The sequence below is a fragment of the Apium graveolens genome, chromosome 2, assembly GCF_009905375.1.
Source record: "Apium graveolens cultivar Ventura chromosome 2, ASM990537v1, whole genome shotgun sequence".
Classification (NCBI taxonomy): Eukaryota; Viridiplantae; Streptophyta; class Magnoliopsida; order Apiales; family Apiaceae; genus Apium; species Apium graveolens.
In genome coordinates, this window is record NC_133648.1 from 36028640 (window position 1) to 36051342 (window position 22703).

At 35.6% G+C, this 22703-nt stretch overlaps 4 protein-coding genes across 8 annotated transcripts; all 4 read right to left on the reverse strand.

The window, feature by feature from the left end:
• Window positions 1-2327: 2327 nt before the first annotated feature.
• Window positions 2328-7909, reverse strand: LOC141707289 (protein CLP1 homolog). The gene is made up of 11 exons (XM_074510364.1): window positions 7757-7909; window positions 7450-7655; window positions 6736-6804; window positions 6570-6662; window positions 5617-5858; window positions 5389-5527; window positions 5236-5292; window positions 3892-4026; window positions 3551-3786; window positions 2984-3028; window positions 2328-2905 (listed from the first exon to the last, which is right to left on the reverse strand). The coding sequence occupies exons 2-11, from the start codon at window positions 7624-7626 to the stop codon at window positions 2818-2820; spliced, it is 1281 nt and encodes a 426-aa protein (XP_074366465.1). The 5' UTR covers window positions 7627-7655; window positions 7757-7909; the 3' UTR covers window positions 2328-2817.
• A 1345-nt stretch (window positions 7910-9254) lies between these two features.
• Window positions 9255-9986, reverse strand: LOC141688243 (uncharacterized). Its single transcript, XM_074492879.1, has 2 exons — window positions 9544-9986; window positions 9255-9444 (listed from the first exon to the last, which is right to left on the reverse strand). The coding sequence occupies exons 1-2, from the start codon at window positions 9984-9986 to the stop codon at window positions 9255-9257; spliced, it is 633 nt and encodes a 210-aa protein (XP_074348980.1).
• Window positions 9987-12163: 2177 nt separating this feature from the next.
• On the reverse strand, window positions 12164-13324 carry LOC141688274 (uncharacterized). The gene has a single exon (XM_074492880.1). The coding sequence runs from the start codon at window positions 13322-13324 to the stop codon at window positions 12164-12166; it is 1161 nt and encodes a 386-aa protein (XP_074348981.1).
• A 4819-nt stretch (window positions 13325-18143) lies between these two features.
• Window positions 18144-21993, reverse strand: LOC141707290 (scarecrow-like protein 14). 5 transcript variants are annotated; one of them, XM_074510370.1, is made up of 3 exons: window positions 21768-21993; window positions 18737-21359; window positions 18144-18579 (listed from the first exon to the last, which is right to left on the reverse strand). In XM_074510370.1, exon 2 carries the CDS (start codon window positions 21357-21359, stop codon window positions 18930-18932), a length of 2430 nt encoding a protein of 809 aa, XP_074366471.1. In that variant the 5' UTR covers window positions 21768-21993; the 3' UTR covers window positions 18144-18579; window positions 18737-18929. The 5 variants fall into 5 exon arrangements, with proteins under 5 accessions (XP_074366471.1, XP_074366467.1, XP_074366466.1 ...); XM_074510366.1 differs by having other exon boundaries at window positions 18859-21391; XM_074510365.1 differs by having other exon boundaries at window positions 18859-21359; window positions 21768-21992.
• Between the last annotated feature and the right edge of the window lie 710 nt (window positions 21994-22703).

Consider the following 22703-nt stretch of genomic DNA (forward strand, 5'->3'; position numbering starts at 1 on the left):
CTCCAATCCACAATTCTTACAGCCGTAATAATTCAAATCATTGGGGGGAATCCCCAAAACCGTTTCAACTTCCAAGTCCGGACTACACCACTCAATTCAATCCAGACTGGGAGCAAGAAAAGCTCAACTCCTGCTAAAGACAACCACCTTAGTTCTGATTTGCCGAACCCACCGCAATCCGGACTGGGGGGCAAGAAAAGCTCAACTCCTGCTAAAGACAACCACCTTAGTCCGGATTCGCCGAACTCACCGCAATCCGGACTGGGGGGCAAGAAAAGCGCAACTCCTTCCAAACACAAACACTTTAGTCCTGATTCGCCGAACTAATGGCAATCCGGACTGGCTGGCAAGAAAAGCTCAACTCCTAAAGACAACCACCTTAGTCCTGATTCTCCGAACTCAGCACAATCTGAACTGGAGGACAAGAAAAGCTCAACTCCTTCTAAAGACAACCACTTTAGTCCTGATTCGCCGAACTCAGCGCAATCCGAACTGGGGGGCAAGAAAAGCTCAACTTCTTCTAAAGACAATCACCTTAGTCCTGATTCTCCGAACTCAGCACAATCCGGACTAGGGGCCAAGAAAAGCTCATCTCCTTCTAAAGACAACCAATTTAGTCCAGATTCGCCGAACTCAGCGCAATCCGGACTGGGGGTAAGAAAAGCTCAACTTCTTCCAAAAACAACCACCTTAGTCCTGATTCGCCGAAGTCAGCGCAATCCGGACTAGGGGGCAAGAAAAGCGCAAATTCTTCTAAACAAAAAAACCAAAAGCTCAAGTTCTACAAACAAGCCCAGGTTTACTCCCCCATCCAGAAAATCTGCATAAGGGAGTGGGGGGCACATGATATTACATACAGCTCCTACAGGGCTTTGCCCCGGATCCCTAACTCTATATAGCTCCTGGAAGGACTAGTCCTAGACTCCTAACTCTATATAGCTCCTGGAAGGAATACTCCTAACTCCACGCAGCTCCTGGAAGGACTAGTCCTACACACTACCAATCCTGACTGACCAAGTCCCTCAAGCCCAACCTTGATAAATCCCAGCACGTGAGACACTGGCCCAAGCACATGATGGGGACAACTGTCACACATCAATCATGGGAATAATCAGGTAACGTGTCAGAGGATCCTCAGAACATTCCTCAGTCAGTCCTACACTGACACGTGTAAAGCATCCACTCCAGCCAGGTGTCCTCCGCTCCCAGAACCAATGGCTATGATCTAAAGGTACCAACCCCAAAACCCTACCCTTGGGCTATAAATAGCCCAAGAAGGTGAGATTTTGGGGTTAATCACTCTCTCACACTCATATACACACACAGCCACACTGCATTTATATATATCTTCATCTTTTCCAAAAGCGAGTTTTTATTCTCACGCCGGAGGCGCCGCAGGACTCAAACCCCCTTTCCGGTGTTGTTTTGTAGGAACCCGCCACAGCTATACCTCCACAGCGGCGAAGGATCCAAACACGGCGTCGAAGAAGCGGCCCCGCCTACAGGAGTTATGACTTAGTCTATGGTGCTATGCATTAGAATTTTTCTAGAAACACGTGGTATTTGCTACTCTAAATATTGGCATAGAATTCCTACAAGTATGAAATTTTCAAGAAGATTACAGAATTAGTAATAATTAAGATGTGGATGATTACTTCCGAGTGAAAAAGCTTTTTTGAAAAGAGCAGGGGGCAGAGAGTGAATATCATACAACAGTTCTCTAAATATTGGTTGGTGATACTGATAGAGGTTTTCTTTTAGTTCAGGTTTTATTAGGTAAAATATCAACACGAGCACAGAATGACTTGGAAAAGATGACGATTATGCACAAGTAGCAATCTATGGCTTTAGTGAAAAGGTGGGACTCCTGTTATAAATTGTTGAAGCCCTACAGTATCAAGACAGGGGCAATTATTGACACCGGAGTGCGAGAATGGATAGCCAAGGCATATGAAATGACCGTCACTGTAATAGAGCAGCACAAAGTGCAGGTGGCTCAGATTGCAGAGCTCTTACTTGAAAAAGTACTTCACCAAGAAGATTTAGGCTCATCGTCACCCATTGCACTAGACGTCACACACGGACATAGAACCAATAAAAACCAAATCTTAGGACTAGATATGTCTCTATTGCCAGTAATGATTTTTAGAATTATCCTTTTACTACTTGATATAGTAAGTTAGAAACGGTGACCAAGTAATCAAGTATAGGCTTCTTCGAGTAGAATGAAAAATAATCACAAGGGTGTAGGTGTCTCCTTTAAGCAACTCAAAAAACAAGTTCAAAGTACAGAACTAAGTTTACATAAGTCTCAGGAAATGACAATGTGCAAAATAACTAGGAGAACTGCAATTCCCAAATGCAACACGCCACCAAGGCACCAACAACATACAAGTTCAATAATATACATGAATTGTTTTAAGGAATTAAAAATAACACAGAGTCTGAACAGACTTCTTTTTTGTACTTCAAATAAAGCTTTGTAGAGTAATAAAATAGATGACCAAGTCTATATCCTTCTAAGCTCTTTCCGTATATCAAACAAGTCAGTCACGACACTTCTCCTTACGGAACTTCGGATTTCTATATATATTGGGATAGCTGACCATCAGACGTACCACTAATATTTACACAACCTGTTATAGGATAGTCCTGAAGTCAGCTAATTTGTTTCCACTTCCCCCTTCCAGTAAAGCTCAAACACATGGTTTAAAGACAAGTCTTTTGCATTCATCAATTATATGGCCGTCGATGTCTAGCTGTATTAATTTAAAAACTATGGGAAACCTGAATCACACACAATGTTGTTAAACACGCTCAATTTTCGATCCAAGTCAAGGAACCCATAATCAGAAACCTACTAGGAAGTTCTCCAGCAGACGGTGCAAGGTACGTGATTTTATTCCTGAAATGACAATCGAAAACGACTATTAAAGTCATCTAGATAGAAATGATTAGCTGGAGGTGGTTTCAAGATTAAAACCTCTGAGTGTCGACTTCTGTCACATAGATGTACCCAGCAACATTACTGCATCACAGAAAATTCGCGCTTATCACAGAAGGTAATGGTTTTTATAAATGCATAAGCAATCCGTAAAAACTTGTGCAAGTTGATTTAACAAACATCCCTCCCGGTTCAGTGACTTCTAAAACTAATAATTTTTTGTAAGTGTTTTTTACATGATCAACATTCAATGGAAAACAAGTGAAAGGCAATAACTCTGTTTATTATCTTATCTGTCGTCAATCAAGCAATCAAAAAGTTTAGGCTGACATGGTAAAATCTCTATAGTGAATTGTTACTCTTGTTACCGTACAATATCCTGACCTGAATTCATATGTTACAAAAAGAAAGTTGTTGCATCTTATTACAGTCTATTCTGTTCTAAAAACACAGCACAAATAATATAACTAGTCACACATCATTTGACGTAAACAGACCTAGGGAATTTACCTGTCATGTACATACTTGACCTAATACAGGTAGCTTCTCTGTTCATACATAAATTATAAGAAACCAACCCAAGTAACAAAGAAATATTTCCCATACCTTGAAATTATTTCATTTGGTTCCTTAGCGAATGAAACAGCTAGGACTAAATGCAAAAAGTTGCTGTCAATTTTCACTTGAACTAATCTTATTGGATCTGCAGCAGGCTCTGCACCAATTGGCAGAGCAGAACGAGGGGCCTGTGGCCCACCACCAAATTTGTAGACAGTTAAATCACTAAAACTAGCAACATTAGAGTGCGGGGACAGATCATTTGAAAGGCCGTAAAAGTATTCCTGAAATCAATAATTAAGCAAACATAATATATAAACAAATAAATGATTAAATAACTATCATAATTTATGGCAGAACCCAGAGTTAAATTAAAGAATTTCTTTTACCCTTATTCTGTGCCCTCTTGCCCTCTGACGCACTTTCGCGTTCCTAGATACTACACCACCTGACTTTTGAAGCTTCACGACATCTACATTAGGCTTGCTTTTCAGAACATCTCTGAGCATGCTACAAAGTTTTTCCTGAACAAAATTTCAGATTTATTAATAAGACATTGACACTTAGCGAGAGTTAAGGAAGTTCTTCTCTTTTCATTCTTCATTGAAGAATTAAGTGATTAACTATATCACCCAAACGCAAAATCTTCGTGATTGGCCCATGCTGAGCAGACAGATATATAAGTGTTCTTTACGGAGTAATGACCTATGTATGTATAAATATAAATATATATATATAAGAGATACAATGCAATCATAATAGGACCTCTAACATAAATAAAGCAAGCTATATAGATTTTTTTGCCTAAACCAGCAGTGCGGTGACAATAGCCTAAATCTAGACATGCTTTTTGTTTTTTAACAAAAGTGTTCTTTACAGAGTAATGACCTATGTATATATACATATTGATACATAAGAGATACAACAAAAATCATAACAGGACCTCTAACATAAATCAAACAAACAATATAGATTTTTTTGGCTAAACCAGCATGGCGGTGCCAATTGCCTAAATCTGGACAACTTTAAGGCTAGGAGCACAATCTCTATGGCCTGACAACTATTTGCACAACTTTGCACAACCATGAGGCAAGATTCTACACAAGTAGGGTTTCATATGAAGCAATCAGCAGAGTCCTCATTTATAATCCGATATCTTATACTTGAATTCAACTTAGTTCTATTCAATTGTCTAACAAGAAATATAATGTTAGATAGTTGACGCGTATTTCTCTGAAAAAGTTTTTACTTTGTTTCTGTTACATAATGATTCGTATTCTGGTCGATCGTCAATAAAAATACTACAGAAATAAAGATTGTAACATAACTGCATATCAAGCACATAGCTGATTTCTAAGTGTGAAGTTGATGCAGAAAGACTACAAATGATGAGCTGTAGATATATAATAACTCAAAATATCTCTCTAATTTAATACACAATACTCTTAGGTACAACTATACAAATTAATAAAGCTTTAACACATAGGAGCTGCACAAATTTAATCGTTGCATAATAGTTTCAACATACCTCCCTATTTCAATATACAATATTCTTAGGCACAAGTTCTGGTCTAAAACTTTAAACTTAAGCATTTTCTTTCAACTGTCATAGTCAAGTATCTAAACACAACTAATCAAACAAGCACATTAAAGTACAAAATATGATGAAACCACAGTAGAAAGAGCTGCATTCACACAAACTAGGTCTCAATTATTAACGAAATAAAGCTAACCTGTCCCAGAACAAGAACAACTGTTGCATTAAACACATCAATCGCATGTAGAAGTAGCTGAAACAGATACAAGATACGGATAAGTAAGAATATATAATTCATGCATTAACGTTACTCGAAACCTAAAGATATATATTTAGTGACCTCAAGTACCTCATAACCAAGACCATCTACCCAGCCCATGGTATTGATCACCATCCCTGCAGCTCGAGATTCAGTGTTCCCAGCTAACTGTCTCTCCAAAATTTTTGAAAGTTCCGTTGCCAGTATCTTGTAAAGATCAGCATTAGCACTGAAGCAAGTATGGGAGACCAGAAGGATTAGAAAGGCAATATAGATTGCAACATCCAAACAACATAAATGGGCTGCAAATTTTAGAACCTAGGTGTTGGGTGTCCATAAAAGTAAACCATAGGCATTTCAAGAGGAATTCCTTCCACAGGATCAATAGGCGCTTCAATTGGAGTAGCTGCTATGCACCCAGGAATCGTTATAGATCCTTGGCCAATGTCCAAATCCACAAATGTAGGTTTCCAACCTTGCTTTGCTGCCCAACTAAGAAGCATCCTTGACAGGGTACTCTTTCCTGAATCTGTAGGTCCCACGACAATCACCCTTGGACCCTAGATAACAGACTGAAACTTTAGAAAGACAAGAAAAAGTGGAACTGTTTGCAAGTAATGTGTATTTAGATACAACTAAAAGCAACAATTCGTATAGGGGAGTTTATACTGGCTAGAAACTGTTTACGATATACACTACATATCAACAGGAAATTTCTACAAGATTTCAAGGACTGTTATACTTCATTAGATAATTATTCTACAACAGTTCAATGTACATAAGGAGGATCACAGGGTACTAGATGCCATAATTTTGCATTTTTTTCATTCATAGATCAATAGATATACCTAAAAAATTGACAACCAAGTCTCATACAAAATCAATCGAAATAAGAAGAATGTGGCTAAAAAATCAGTTGCTAGGCGGGCACTAGTGCACATAGAGCCCTACAATTAAAAGATGACACTACTCTCACAAACTAGCAGAAATTAACAGAAGCCTACTAAGATATTTTGCGGACAACACTTGGACAGACTAGAAAAGAATCAAGGTTATTATCATAAACTTCATAAGCTAATGCATAAGAACCTAACATTACTTCTTAAAAGGAAAAGGCACAATGCATATACGATGGTTTTACAATAAAAAATAAAAGACTGGGGAATATTTAAATAAGAAGGGACTGCACATGCAAAAAGAATTAAATTTCCTACTTGCAAGAAAAGGAATTTTATTCTTATATTCCACACAAACAGTAATTGATAAAGTACCTGAGAAGACTCAGAATCGCTCGGGGATGCTTTAGCGCGGTTTCTCCGTGCATCCAGTACAGCATGCACATTTACATAACTAACCATTGGTGTCTGGCTTCAGAATAACAAAATATTAGTTGCTAATACTAATTTAACAGACGGTCTTCAAAACAGAATAATGTACCTCATCTGCTGTGTAATAAGTTTCAGTGGCACCGTCCATTTCAATAGTAGCTCCGTACCATGTAAAAACCTGACATTGTCACATGAAAGATAACATAGACATCATATTGAAAATCAAGTAGGTGACTAGCACTAAGCAACAATAGGAAATGATGACACCTAACCTTTAACTGTAAATTAATCCGCTCTTTCCTTGTGCCTATTTCGCTTTAGGAGGTAGGAAAGAGATCTAATATGCTTCTCCTATTAGGGATAATAACGTGTCCATTTTCTTTCTCTATATATCTGATGAAGCAAGGATAATACAAGGCACTTACGAACTTCTGACTTGTCGAGCAGCATAAGTAACCAAGTTGGATTAAATTATTCTAATTGTAATTGTAATTGTGTTCTAACTTTGTTCTGCTTAACCTAACTATATATTAGAATCCAACATTACATACCCTGCGAGTTAGCCTGTATAATGAACATTAGTAAGACTTGAAGAATGTCGACAATTGCCTTATTTATTCAGAAATCAAGGTCCATTATTCATTCTCTAACAACATGAGAAGGAAAAACACAAACTAATCCTATACGTGTGTAAACTAGTTTGTATTCACAAATTTCCGCAACAATAATCTACTACGTTATCGAATTGTTAGAAGCTCCACATATAAAATTTAAGCAACATTCAGTTATCCAGGGGGGGCAGCATTAAACAAGACTTGCTTACAGCAAATTTTACGAAAGGCGGAAATGATAGCCAAACTTGAGGAGGCATCTCAGAGCCAAAGATTTCAGCAGTTCCGTTGAGAAGTCGAATGCGAAGTGGAGAATCAGGACTCACTTCCACGCGTAACTCGCATTCCTTATCTAACTTCACCTGCTTTGCTGTTGTTGCTGCCGCCATTACACCTAATTCACAACTCTGCACACAACCTAAATAAAAAATAAAAAGTAACTGCTTAATTTGGCATTGTATATGTAAACTGTAGATAAGCGCAACAATCATTATTTTACATGAAATAATTTTGACCTACCAATTGAAATGATAGGCAAAATTAGTTAGATAAAGGAGAATTCAAAAGAATGTAGGGGATAAATTATATTATAGGGTAAATATAAAGTTCAGTGAGACATTCTATCAAACAGGAAGAGCAACAGTTCAGTTCTGACTTCTGACGTCCAAATGTTTGACTTCAGAAATATTATTTCATGGTCTCAATATTATAAAAATCGGTAATCACAATAAATCTGTAATATTACCGATTTAGAGTTAATCATTAGTAGCAATGATTAATTGGATAAATCAAATGTATTTTAATATTTTAATTATATTTATTCTTATTTTACTATTAATTCATAAATTTAAAATATATATATATATTTATCATATTACATATATTATAGTCATTACAGTTATTTAAACTTAACAAAAAATTTATTATATATTGAAACATTTATTTTCAAATATAACTATCAGAAATATACATAGAGATTAATAGAATTTTATGGATCGGTTACAATCACGTACCTTTTAATATATATATATATAATTGATAAATTCATGAATTTTTACAGACATACCTCGTCTTACTAATATTTTTAGTTTTTATTGTGAAAAATAAAGTTTTTTTTAATTGGAAAAATTAGGATATATATTTGAAAAATAAGTATGTGAGATATCAAAAAAAGGAGGGCTTGGTCCGAATAATTATAGGTCTAATAATGTTGTAACTAATGTGAGATACTCAATTGTAATATATATAAGTATAACTATTTTGTTGAAAAAAATATATAATTATTCAAAAAAGAGAGACAAGACGTATATGTCAAATAATTACATTTTCTATGTATATTGTAAATCGCATCGAAAAAATGTTCCAAATACTGATATTTCAGTAATAATGACACAAAATATTTATTTGCGCGAGTAACAGTCCAAAATATCAACTAGACGCGCATCTATCATGGGCGTGTTTAAAATACGAAAGACATATTTTATGCAAATGCATATCATGATATGCATTTTCTGAATACGTGTACACATTTTATTTTTTTAAATTTTTTAACGAGGAACAAGCATTCTGCAAATAAATATTTCATGTACTTACTTTTTTCTTTTTAATGGGAAAAATGTGTTGGGTTTTGCACATTGAAGATGCGTATCTCCGGGAGTCCGTGACTTGTGAGTCCATAAATGTGTTGGGTTCGTCTTTTTGGATTTAGGCATTTTAGATCATTATTTTCAGCATTTTATGGGCATTTGGGACCATCCCTGTGATATCCTCTATTGTACCATCAATATATAAATTTAATTATAAATGTGTTAATGGAAGCAGACACCCTAAAAAAGATAGTATTTTTATTAAATATATGAAAAAAATTATTGTTTCTAATTTTCTTCTAAAATTTTCATATACATTCAAAAGTTATATTTATTCTTGAAAGAAATAATGTAAATTGTTATGAGATTTAAACTTGCACATAACTAAAATAATATAATGATTTTTTTTTTGCCAGAAAAGAAATACGATTTCATTGAATTCTTAAATCATCAGACAAGACATGGAAATAATGAGGCAAAACATCGCCTTTAACCCAACTACGTTCAGCTATAGAACTAGAGTTTCTCGCAAGAATGTGAGCAACCTTGTTCGCGGAACGCTTTACAAAATTCACTCTAACATCATAGCTATGAAGATCCTTCAACAATCCTTGGCATTCACTGATTATGCAACCCAAATAAGACAGGTGAATCGAAGAACACCTGAGCACTTGTACCACTGCAAGACAATCTGTTTCGACGATTACCTTCCTTCAGGACTTGAGTTTAATCCAGCTCAATGCTTCACGAATACTGAGCGCTTCTGCCATCATTGGATCAATGTGTCCGTGCTTACTAGTTGTTTTCGCCTCCAACAAACTCCCTGTGTGATCCCTTTCAACCATAGCATAAGCATAAGTGTTAGACTCTGCAAAACAAGTCGCGTCAGTGTTAACCTTAATCGTGCCCTCCGGTGGTAGTTGCCAATGCTCATTTCCGTCTGCTAGGGTCATAAACCCTAGATAGTTATCAAATATTTTGTCTTGAGCAATTCTCCATTGATTAAGGGATAAAGTAGCTGACTTAACAAGTTCCTCAGGATCCAAACCTTTCTGATGCCATACAACGCTGTTTCTATTGTTCCACAGCACCCAGCTGATCATACAGATCCTTGCAAGTTGATCATTTGTGTCGTTGTGAGTACTAAAATGCATCCATTCCATTAAAGTTTGATCAGACCTTCTATGAACCCAAGAACATTGGTTCCAACAGCATGAGGCTATAGGACATGTGACAAGTATATGTTCCACCGTTTCCAAGGCTGAGTTACATACCGGACAAAGATAGCTGACATTTACTCTCCTTAATAACAGTTGATCCTTTGTTGGAATGCAGTTTGACAATTCTCGTCACATGAAAATCTTTACTTTTTGGGGAATTTTCAAATTCCAGATTTGACTCCAAGCTATAGTATTGCTGTTGTTTATTGCACTGTGATCTTTATCTTCATGGATACATTTATATGCACTTCTGACACTATAATGGCCCATCTTTTCTCTGTTCCAAGACCATGTATCCTCGTACATAGATCGAACCGGGATTGAAATAATAAGGTTAATTTCTCTGCTTTCAAATATGTCCCTTAATAAATCTATATCCCAGTCAGTACCTTCTACATTCATCAAAGAAGAGACTTTCTTACCAACCAAAGCTTCGTGATTAGTCTCAACGTATGGATTGTTGATACACGGTAGCCATGGATCGTCTAAAATGCTGACATTGTTACCATTCCACACAGTGCGAACTGCACCTTTTTTGAGTAACACCTGGGCTTCCAGAATACTCCTCCAAACATACGAAGGATTGTTACCCAGCTTAGCTTGAAGAAAAGAACCCTCAGGATAATATCGAGCTTTGAAAAGCTTGCTAGCAATTGTGTCTTGATGTGTTATGAGCCTCCAAGCTTGACGTCCAAGAAGGGCTATGTTAAAATCATACAGGTGTCTGAAACCCATCCCACCATTCCCCTTACTTTTGCACATACGTTCCTACCGCATCCACCTTATACCTCCTTCCCTACTTGAAGAACTTTTCCACCAAAACTTCGCCATCATATTCTCAATATTCACACACAACTGTTTTGGTAATAAGAACATCCCCATAGCATAGTTAGGGATCGATTGAGCCACAATCTTCAATAATAGTTCCTTACCTCCTTTAGATAACCCAACCCTCAATTTTGTTTTTGATTCTTTCCTTTAAGTACCCTAAGACTGCAGATTTGTTCCTGTCCAACATGTTTGGTAGCCCCAGATACTTGGTACCCTCCCCTGCTTCTTAAAATTGTAGCAAACTGATAATATCAGTTTTTGTTTCTGTCTCAGTTTATTACTAAAGAAGATTAAGGACTTTCCTAAGTTTATTTGATGGCCTGAAGCTTTTGCAAAAGTCTGGAGTAAACTTACTACTTGGACTGCTTCTTCTGTCTTTGCTTGACAATAGATATAACTGTCATCTGCGAAGAACATATGGGAGAGTGATGGAGCACTTCTCGCCACCTTGATGCCAGTTAAAAGACGACGCCTTTCTTAGTTCTGAAGCAATGCTGTAAAACCCTCCATACAAATTAAAAACAGGTAAGACGACAGTGGGTCTCCCTGCCTGATCCCACGCTCTGGGACAATATTGCCAAAAACTAGACCTTCATGACTTATTTGATATCTAGCAGATTTGACACACTCCAAGAACAAATCTACCAGTTTACGCTGAAATCCCAACTTAAGCAAAACAGCCTCCAAATAACCCCATTCCACTCGATCGTAGGTTTTGCTCATATCGAGCTTTAAAGCCATCCAGCCTTTCTTACCTTTTTCTTCCTTTTCAGATAGTGCATGACCTCGTAGGAGATCATGATATTATTTGTAATTAATCGACTAGGGACGAAAGCGCTTTGAGTGGGAGATATAATATCGTCCAATACTTCCCTGAGCCTATTCGCTAGCACTTTTGAAACAATCTTATAGCTAACATTACACAACGATATAGGCCTCTGATCAGACATTCTAGAAGGGTTACTCGTCTTAGGAATCAGCACAATGTTGGTGTCCGTTACTTGACGATCAAATTTGCAGGACGTAAAGAAATCCTGCACTAACTTTACCACATCTGCAGAGATAATATCTCAGTGCTTTTGGTAGAATCCCGGGCTCATTCCATCCGGGCAAGGAGATTTATCAGGATGCATACAAAACAGAGCTTTTTTCACTTCATTAGCCTCAACTGGAGCCAACAAATTGATATTTTGATCCTGAGTAACTTTCGGTTCAACACAATCAATAACTGTAGACCACTCCGTGTCTGAAGCTTTGAAAAGATCATCAAAATAATCAACCATAACTTCCTATAGACCATTCTCCCAACCTGTCATACAATCATTTTTGTCAAACAATACATCAATATGATTAATTTTTCTCCGTGCTTTAGTGGAAGCATAAAAGAATTTACTGTTTTGGTCTCCTTCTCTTAGCCATAGCTGTTTACATCTTTGTCTCCAAAATACTTCTTGTTGGCTATATATTTCTGTTAACTCCTTAGAGTTATGAGAATACAGCCTTTTAGAATCAGCATCTCGCCTTCCTTTCAATGATTGCATGACTGTCTTGCATTCCCTAATACGTTTTTTGAAACTTCCAGTGAACTCCTCTCCCCATCTTGATAAAACTTCTGAGCATGTTCCTATCTTGTCGTAGAACGATTTGTCGCTTTGATCCCTCCAAACATCTCGAACAATTTCTTTGCACATTGGCTCTCTCAGCCAAGCATTCTCAAATTTGAATCTTTTAATGAAATTTCTGCTGGATTGATGGATTGGTTCCAAATATATTGGACTATGATCACTAGTTGAAATGCCCAGATTAATGAGTTTGACTTCAGTGAAAATATGCAGAAAACTATGAGAAGCAACTGCACGATCCAGCCTAACTTCAATCATCTCAGTGGTGTCCCGTCCCCTTTCCCATGTATACTTGTAACCATTTAGTTCCAAATTATTTAGATCACAATCCTCCAACGTTCTTTGAAACCCCTGAATCAGCCAGCTAGGATACAATCTACCTCCTTTTTTGTCCTCTTGACTCAAAATGTTGTTAAAGTCACCGATAAGAACCCATGGCAAATTAACTTGATTATTTAACATTCTGATCAAGTCCCAAGTTTCTCTTCGTCTCGTACGATCCGGTTCCCCATATAAACAAGTCATCCTATAAGTATGCCATCCTTGTATATCCACCATTACATCAATGTGGTTTTTGCTGTAAGATAACACCCTTAGATCACTATTATTCCTCCAAAACAAAGCTAGGCCACCTGTATGACCCTGCGAGTCGACTGCTAAAGCTCCTTCATACTTTAAAACAACTCTAACTTTCTCTACAATGTCACTTTTGCATAATGTTTCACTAAGAAAAATGAATTTGGGCTGCTTTTGGAGCACAGACTCCTTTAGGAACTGAGTTGCCCATGGGGTCCCAAGCCCACGACAGTTCCAGCTGTAGGTACTCATTTTCCTAGGCGAGTCCCTTTTGCAGAACTCGCCTCTGGTCCGTTTTTTGGGTTTGTAGAAAAGTTTGTGTCATGATCCATCTCCTGTGTATCCTCCTCTTCATGGCCTGTTAAGAGCTCAGTTGTTTGGCCCATTACATCATCAACATCCAGCCCATAATTAGTACGTCTTTTTTTATTTTCCACAACAGTAATCCCATCATTATCGGTTGTTGATATATTTCCAAATTCCACAGGATTCTGTTTTTTCAAAACAACATGATTCCCTCCACTCCCTTTATTTTGAATATCATTATCCCCTTGAATTACTCCATGCGTTGTAACAACTTCCTGATTTCTTGGGGGTTGACATGTCGTCTCTGTAGGAATACCAGCGTTGTTTTCCACCGGATTCTGGGAATCTGCAATACCATCTCTTAACCATCGAGAACCTATCAACCTGGCTTGCCTCCTGGGGGGTGCACGATCCATACACCGTAAGGTTTAGTTATTTCTTCCTCTGAAAGATCAAATAACTTTCCGCAGAATTTCTCTGAATATCCCAGAAGACCACAAATGAAACAAAATGTGGGTACATTTTCGTATTTGAAATTAACCCAAAACCAATCTGCACCAGTTCTCCTTATTTTCATCCTCCTTTTTAAAGGTTTATCCAGGTCAATAGTGACTCTGATACGCATATAATCTCGCCATGTTCCTGTAAAATTTGATGAACAAGAATCTATGTACGTACCAACATAGTTGCCTATTTCTTTCAGCACCTTTTCCGTCATGAATCCCACCCTTAGCTCGTATATTTGAACCCACAAATCAATAGCATTGAGTTTAACTTCTGTGGGAACTTCAACTTGTTTCATACGTGCAATAATCAGAGCTTTACGGTTAAAGGACCATGGGCTTCCTTCCACAACTCTTTTCAAATCAATCTCATGAAAAAATTGAAAAACATACAGATTTGTTTCGATCTCCTTAATGTGTACTCCTTTGCCCGGTTTCCACAAAGATGCTAGAGTATGCTGCATTGCCTGAAAATCCACGACTCCTTCGATAATGAATCTTCCCACCAGGCATAGCTTATTGTTAAATCCATGAGATATAACAACATCTTCATTTACATCTGTCCCTCCTAAAACAATACCTCCTTCCTCCTCATCTTCAAAGGTGATGTCATTCATCGCTTGAATGAGTTCACTCGTAGATGCCATAATTTCTAACAGGAAGCTTAACTTTTAAAACAAAAGATGGATAACAGATAGAACAGGATTGTGAAAAGGTTACAGACTTTGGATTTCTGGACTGCTTAACAAACTAACATTTCACACCATGTCAAAAGACAAGACATAAATCATTATTTAGAAGGAATTATAAGGGAGAAGGGTTTATGGATGATAATAATATAATGATTTAAGTAAATAGATATGTAGAGAAAATTTTTATGAAGATCACAATTTTATCGAAAATCTCGGAAATCACTTATGTTTTGCAAGCAAAATATTATAAAATATATTATTTTGTGAATCACGTTTTACGAATATCATTAATTCATTAAATTGTTGAAAATCCTATAAGTTTCATAAGTAAAATGTGTATATTCTGAATTGAACAAATTTTGTGCAAACTAAACATGTTTCGTAAAATAAAATATTTTGTAATGTTTTACATGAGTTACATATATGATATTCAAAATTTTGAATCAAATAATAATTTTTGAATAATATAATTTGCAAAATAATACGTTTTACAAAATATTTTTATGAAAATTTTAGTTACAGGATATTAGAGGTCTGCAAGGTATCAAAAAATTGATCTTGTTAGAACTTATCTATAAAACTTAACTCTACATATATAATCAAATAGCATATTATAAAGGTTTTTTTTAACAAAAGCATACTAAAACGTTACAAGAATATCTACAATTTTGTAATTAAAATAGCTAAATTCAATTTAAATTAATGAAATGATATTTCTCAAATGATACCGAAACAATGTCCAAAACCAAATCATCCTGCAAATACGCTTGACTATGATGCATATTATTAATTTTTTAAAATTTACACAAAATATGAATTTATTATTTTTAAAAAATTATAAAGAACATGCTATGAAATACGTGTTTCAATTTTCAATTTAAAGGAATAGGCACCGGAAAGATTGTAATGCTGACAAAAAATGAGCGCCTTCTTTTTGTAAATTTTGAAAAATTGAAATACACATTCTTATCATACGTATTCAATACATACTTAAGACATAATTTACAAATTTAAAAAATTTAGATATTTTGGATATTGCGTACAAAAAAGTTGTTCTTTTGATTATTTACCCAACATTGAAAATATTTTGAACGCATTACATCTTAAAATTAAAAATATATAAAATAAAAAATGATTGAAAAGAAGATAGTAAGAATAATATGAATATTATTAGTGGTACCAAATGGAATTTGTCACTATATTCATTTTAAAATATGTGATGTTAACTAATCAAAACAAACAAGCATTATAACCCGTCCAAATTATGGACCACATTTTACTTCATATATTTCAAAGTCGGTTCATTTTTCATATTAATTAACTCAATTTGTCTTGATTTATTTAAAAGGTAATAATTTATAATAACTCAATTATATTTTCGACCCTAAAATATGGATTACATTTTAGTAAAATAATGTGCATATGTGTTTCTAAAACATCAAATGATTGTTATTACAACTCTTATATAGTAATTTCTTTGTTTTTTATGGAAGATATGTAGTATAGTATTACTGCATTGTATATATGTACATATCATCCATCCATTTAGTTTGCACGTATTTTCTAAATGATCCTAATTATAATTTTTATTTTTAATTTCAATCGCATTCTTACAATATACGAAAGCTCATTGGATCAACATAGTATTTTTGGAGTACTATACCGTTTGTACTTAGCTGATTAAAAGTAAGATCTAGACAAAATAAATATTTGTAAAGAAGATTTGCTAACATTTGTTAATGTCTGGTTGAGCGCATATTTTGAGATTATAAAATTTACAAAGAAATTTCTTCATGACAATCTCTCATACTCGTTTAGTATGATATAAGTTTTTTATATATATGTTAAACATATGTTGAATTTCTGAAAAAGAAGATAATTTAGAATTATTTTTTTACTAAACTCGTTTTTAAAATAATTTAAAAACCATATCGATGCTTTCCTTTTAATTAAGATTACTTAATTAGAATTGAAATATCCTATAATTATAAATATATTATGTGTCACATAAATTACAAAACTGTGTTTGTGTGTGTATATATATATATATATATGTATGTTCTCAAATGAGAATTTACCTTGAAATGAAAACTAAACTCAATATAAACCCTCGTAGTTTAATTATTTCGATTTGTAGTCACAATTTTAATAGAGGTATTATCACTTTTCTCATCTAATGCATCATATTTTCTTCAACTTATTTCAAAGATCTTCTAACCCAGAGTTTTGCCACTCCACGATTATCCCCGACTATAATTATGCCACTTTCCTATTTTTCAAATCACCTCCTCCATCGATCACATCACATATGGACATTTATCTTTTCATTGGCCACCTTCTTCCATCTTTGACAACTTTATATATACATATCCTTCCTTCTTCCGATTATCTCTCATTCATATTTGATCATCTTTCATTCACTATTATTTTCAAAATTACTTCACAAAATTGCTTTCAAATTATGGTGATTATAAAGATAATGGTAAAAAGAACAACAATGAAGATTTTGATTCAGAAGACGTTCCACACTTATATTCAAGTTATCCCTACATATTCATATTTTTTTAAATCTCGGGAATAAGAAAATTTGCATTGTATTAATTTTTTTCTTAATTTGTATTATAACTGTGATGTTCATGGATGTAATTTAGTGATTCTGTAATTAGTAGTATTATTAAATTATTACTATTATGTACAAGTTAAAATCTTATGTTAGATATAGCCCCTATATTTTAATTTTGTAATCCAGTGGCCCATATAATATTTATATTTAAAAAAAAATCTAAATTAAATAGGATGAAAAGCTAGTTCAATCCAATGAACAACATTATTAGTCAATATTAATATGAATATAAGGATATATAAGTAATTTACTAAAGAGATTTAAAAGTAATGTCCAAGTAATCTAGTTAATAATTTTAAGAATTGTATCAAATATTGTGCGGGTGTGAATATGCAAATTAATATTATGTATATCTTGCATTCAATTTCCATGAAAAACAATTTTTTAATATTGATATGTTTAAGAGGATAAATAAGTAATTTACTAAATAGGATGAAAACTCGTGTTCGCATATAATATAAGTAATAAAATAGATGATCTAATAGCGAAAATACAATAATGAAATTAGAAGTTGGTGTATTATTAATAATAAGACAAAAATACCTGGCAACAAAAAAAAGGTGACAAAAATAGGAAATGATATTAAAAAAAAAAGTCAATCCCGTAACTGAGAATATCCTTATGATTGAAAAAGATGAAGTCTTCTGACAAAAAGGAAAAAGAGGAAGTCCGTTTTAATTAAAATTTATTATTAGAACGATTCGATTACTCTATATAAAATCCCTATCCCTATAACAAAAATACGATAACTTTTGTTTGAATTCACATTCATAAATAGGACGTTATATATTCAAATTTTTAACATGATACATTTTAAAAGACCTGTATTTATATTATATTTTATCAGCACGGTAGAGTCAGGTGACCGACTGATAAATCATCTTCTATTTGACTATAAAATAATAGTAGTGTATATAAATACATTTCATTTCTTTGAAGTACGAAAATTAAAAAACGTAGAACGGGAAGTTGTTGCATACACAATAACAAAAATAATTACAGTACACTAGGCATGCCTATATTTAATTTAGATTTCAGTTCACAAGCAAATATTTAATTAAGATTTCCTCTGTAGGAGTATATAAACATCACACTTGGGATTAACATAATTTTACCGAAATTATATCAACTGGTGGTTAGGAAAAAATACATAGTTTGCAAGTTGCAACTGTGGTTGTGTTGGGGATACTCAAATTATCTTTCATACCAAGCCCTTGCTGAGTGGTGTCATTCTACGATTGGGCTTAACAGAACGATGCGCCAATCCTACCATTCGCATCTACGATATGCTTGATTTTCGAAGATGCTTGTTCATACACCCCCAAGTACATGTTATTATCTTCTTAATCTTGGAAGATGTATTGCTAGGCAACAGAAGATCATCTGAAAAAACAGATTGATTAAGGTTAGACTGTGTTAATAGCTACGATTTTAAATACTTTTTTCAACAGACTACATAAAAAGTTTATATTAGCAAATGTAAAATCCAGACATAAATGTCAAATAAACTTACAAAACACCGCTGGATCAAATGACTAACCTAAATACCCAGCACTCAAACTTTAACACATAAATTTTCATGTCTGAAGTTCATATATATTAGATGTGTTTGGACTTTGGAGGTACCAAATCGTATAAGAAGATTTCCAGGAACATTAGTACCTCATGTCTATAGCTTGGCGACCTCCATATTGAACTCTTATTTTCCATTATTGCATCTAATTAAAGTACTTTTATGCGGGTACCCAAGCAGAAACAGCATGGAGAATTCGACCCTTCCACCCAACCAATATCCATTCACAATCTTCATTAAAATTGAAATCTTTGTGGAAATCCAACTCAACCTTATGCTTCAGCTTTTTTACGAGTTCTTTGTTCAATGAATGAAGCTTGAAACCAGCCTTCGTATTGCGGATATGCCACTGCTTATATGTCTCAGGCCTTTCAACCCTTTCCAAACCCTCACATGCAATAATATTCATAACCTCACGGCCACAGAACTCTCTCTCAAAATTTAATCTCTGCTGATTGTCCCTGGGTATAGTAGTATCAAGTAAATCAAGGAAAGAAGAATAATGGTACAGAGCCTCACGGAACCGAGTAACAAAATAAGATGCCCCGTACGATCCATTAATAACAGCCTGCACAAATATAGCCGGATTTACTTTCCTGATCAATTTAAGAACAGCATCCCTTGGGCTGTTCACTGCAACAGTCTCATCAAGTAGATTTTCAAACCGTAAAAAGCAATTTACAGCAACAACTTCATTTCTCTCAACCTTGAGGTCCTCCACGGTTATTGTTTCCCATTTTTGTCTTGCTATGGGATTGTACTCAAATGGAACTTTAAAACGCTCACAATAACTTTGTAATCGACGACCTGTTGCTTCCATATATTCTGCTGGTCTGAAACCAGACTGGGGCAAATCTATTCCAGTAATCCGAAGCTTAGGTGGTCCCCCAGGTCTCTTTGAGAGAAGTTGGATAAGAACTGGCCACTGGAAACCATATTGTATGCCGAAATCGATAATATGAAGTGTTGTGGCATTCGACGCTTTCTCCAGAATCATTTTATTGGCAAAGAGAACTGACGTCTTTTTAAATGGACAGGCTGATAGATATGCTTGATATGCTTTTAACTTTTCGGTAGCCGAGATCTTCGTCTTCCTCTTTGATGCTAAGGCTGCATATAACTGAGTGCCTGTGCCAGCCATACGTGCCTCAAGGCCATTAGCAAAGATAACAGCCAATCTCTGTGATGCATCTCCTGAGGCAGACGAATGCTGCCTAATCAGCTTCAATTGTTCATGTGCGGTCTTGCGATCCTCAGAGGCAACTGATTGTGCACAACTGATCAGAAGAGTCCTTAGATCTACCGCTTCACTACCACTTCCGTTAGTTGTAGGACTCCAGCTGCCAGTAGATCCGTGTGCTAGACCATTTTCATGGTCAGAGACCGGGCTCCATTCAGTAGGTTCTTCCTTGTCGCAGCCTGGCTCATGGAGCAGAACTTTGTCGAACATTTCTGATAACTCAACGTCTTCCTCGTAAACTGCCGAATGTTTGCTACTCCTCTCATCTTCAATCACACTATCCTGTCGAAGATAATGCTTCCGTCTCCTTGAGCTTCCAGGTGATGTCTCCACATCCTTTTCTATCTTCACATGAACTGCAGGAGGACCTTGTTTTGTGTTTGTTGGTAATGCATAGTTATTCATGCTACCGAGCAACTGAGCAATGTTAGGAAGAAATTTACTAGCTTCCTCCATTCCTCTCTTGAACTGCAAAATAGACTCACTTTCACTGAGCATGTTTGGAATGACCTGCATACTAACAGGGGAGTCCATTACACCAATGATATTATTACGAAAGCTGTTTTGAGGCATTGCTGACCACTGTGTTCCGCACCCAGAGTTGGAAGAAGAAAAGTCTTCTTGAGGTTGATTTTGAACTTCAGATGAATTCGGACCTACACAATCAGAAACTAATTGAGGAGGGTCATAGTAGTTTCCACTACTAGTACCACCACTGCTGGTACTGTTCTCACTTGGGCTTCTGGTAAAATAGTCATTCGGGCTTTCAACACCTTGGTAGACATCCACTGGTCCATAGGATGGAGGATAGTTCTTGCCAAGTACTTCATCCAAAGACTTCTCTGCCGCTTGCTCTGCCAATGGATCATGAAACATGGAAGGATTCTCGTCAATTTTCTCTTCCATTAAAATGTGGTCAAGAAACTTCAACAAACCATCAGATAAGTCATTATCATCAGGAGAGTACAGTTCCGAACTACCAGTAGGTGAAATAGTAGTAGCATAACCAGATTCCGTCTGATAGTCAGGAATATCCAAGAGACTAAAGTCAAGGTCATCTCTAAACTTAAACCCCGGAGCAGTATTAAAACCAGGTAAAACAATCTCATCGTTAAACTTGAACCCATCATCACTTGGAGCTGAATCAAAACCAGGTAAAATGGTCTCATCGTTAAACAACCCATTTCCAACATTTGGAGCATAATCAAAACCAGGTAAAACAATCTCATGGCTAAACAAGCCATTACCAACATTAGGAGCCGAATCAAAACCAGGTAAAACAACCTCATCCCCAAATTCGAAACCATTTAGTAAATCAGAAAAATCAGCATATCCCGAATCCATGACCATCTAGCAAAGGAGCAATTACAAAATTACAAACCCTAATAACCAAAATTCAATAATAAATAAGCATTCAGTTATAGTAACAACATGAAATAAACTTCCAATTATCAACATACTACATATACGAAAAACAATAAGTACCTAAAAATCCTCTTAAGCATGAACAATTAGCTGGTTTTGCAAAGGGAAAGAAGATGTTGTTTCTAATTAGGGATTTACTTACTAGAGAGAGAGAGAGAGAGATGAAATAAATGACCCACATAGATACATGATGCAACAAATTAAGGAATCATACAATAAAACCCTAAAATTAAAACGATAACATAGAAATGAAATGAATCTGGAAACAAAATCAAATTTAGAAACAAAATTGTGTGTGAGAGAGGGTCAACTGAAAGTTGAAACGTAGCGTACCAGAGGGGAGTGGATTGGACTTGAGAGAGAGACGGATCGGGGAAGAATGATTATAACAAAGTGTGTGAAAAGTGACAATAAAGCAAATAAAACCCACTATGTGCGTGTACGTATATTATGTTATGCGTCCCCAAAAGTTAAAAAGAGAGAATGAGAAAGTTCGACGAATCAAGAGCAAGGTAGCTGCTAGCAGCTCCACTATCTCCCCCACACGTCTACAAATTCTCGAGGACACTCAACTCAAAATTTTTAACGAATTTAAGTTATGCATATTAAAATTAAATTATTTTACAAAAACATATTAGCTATAAACTGCATGCAAAACATTTAATGTACCAGACGAGGAGCTGTCTGCATCATACATCTCATTAAATTAATTAATAGTACTCCAACCGTGCACTAAAAATTTAAATTTGGGACAATTTTATGATTTAAATTTAGAATGCTGCTCCAAAATTGGATCACTACTAACGCTGTAATCTGAGTCGGGCGGCTTGCGAGCTTGCCCGGCTCAAACTCGTTTAAGTGGGCTCGACTCGGCTCGTTTATTTAAACGAGTCGAGTTAGGGCCGAGGTTTCGGCTTGTTTAATTACTCGAGCCGGCTCGGCTCGACTAGTGAAATTAAACGAGTTGAGTTCGGACAGAGATTTAGACTAGATTATGTGTAAAATTTAACGAACCGACTCGCCTGACACTTTAAAACCGACTCGTTTAGCTAAACGAGCAGGCTCGACTCGACTCGTGAAATTAAACGAGTCAATTTCGGGCAGAGGTTTAGACTCGTTTAACTAAACGAGTCGGCTCGACTCGATTAATTTCGGCTCGAATTACGCTCGGCCCGAATTACAGTCGTAATCACTACTATTCACGTATCCAAATCTTTTTTAATATTTAAATATTCATACTTTTTATAATTTAATGATTTTGTTAATGTT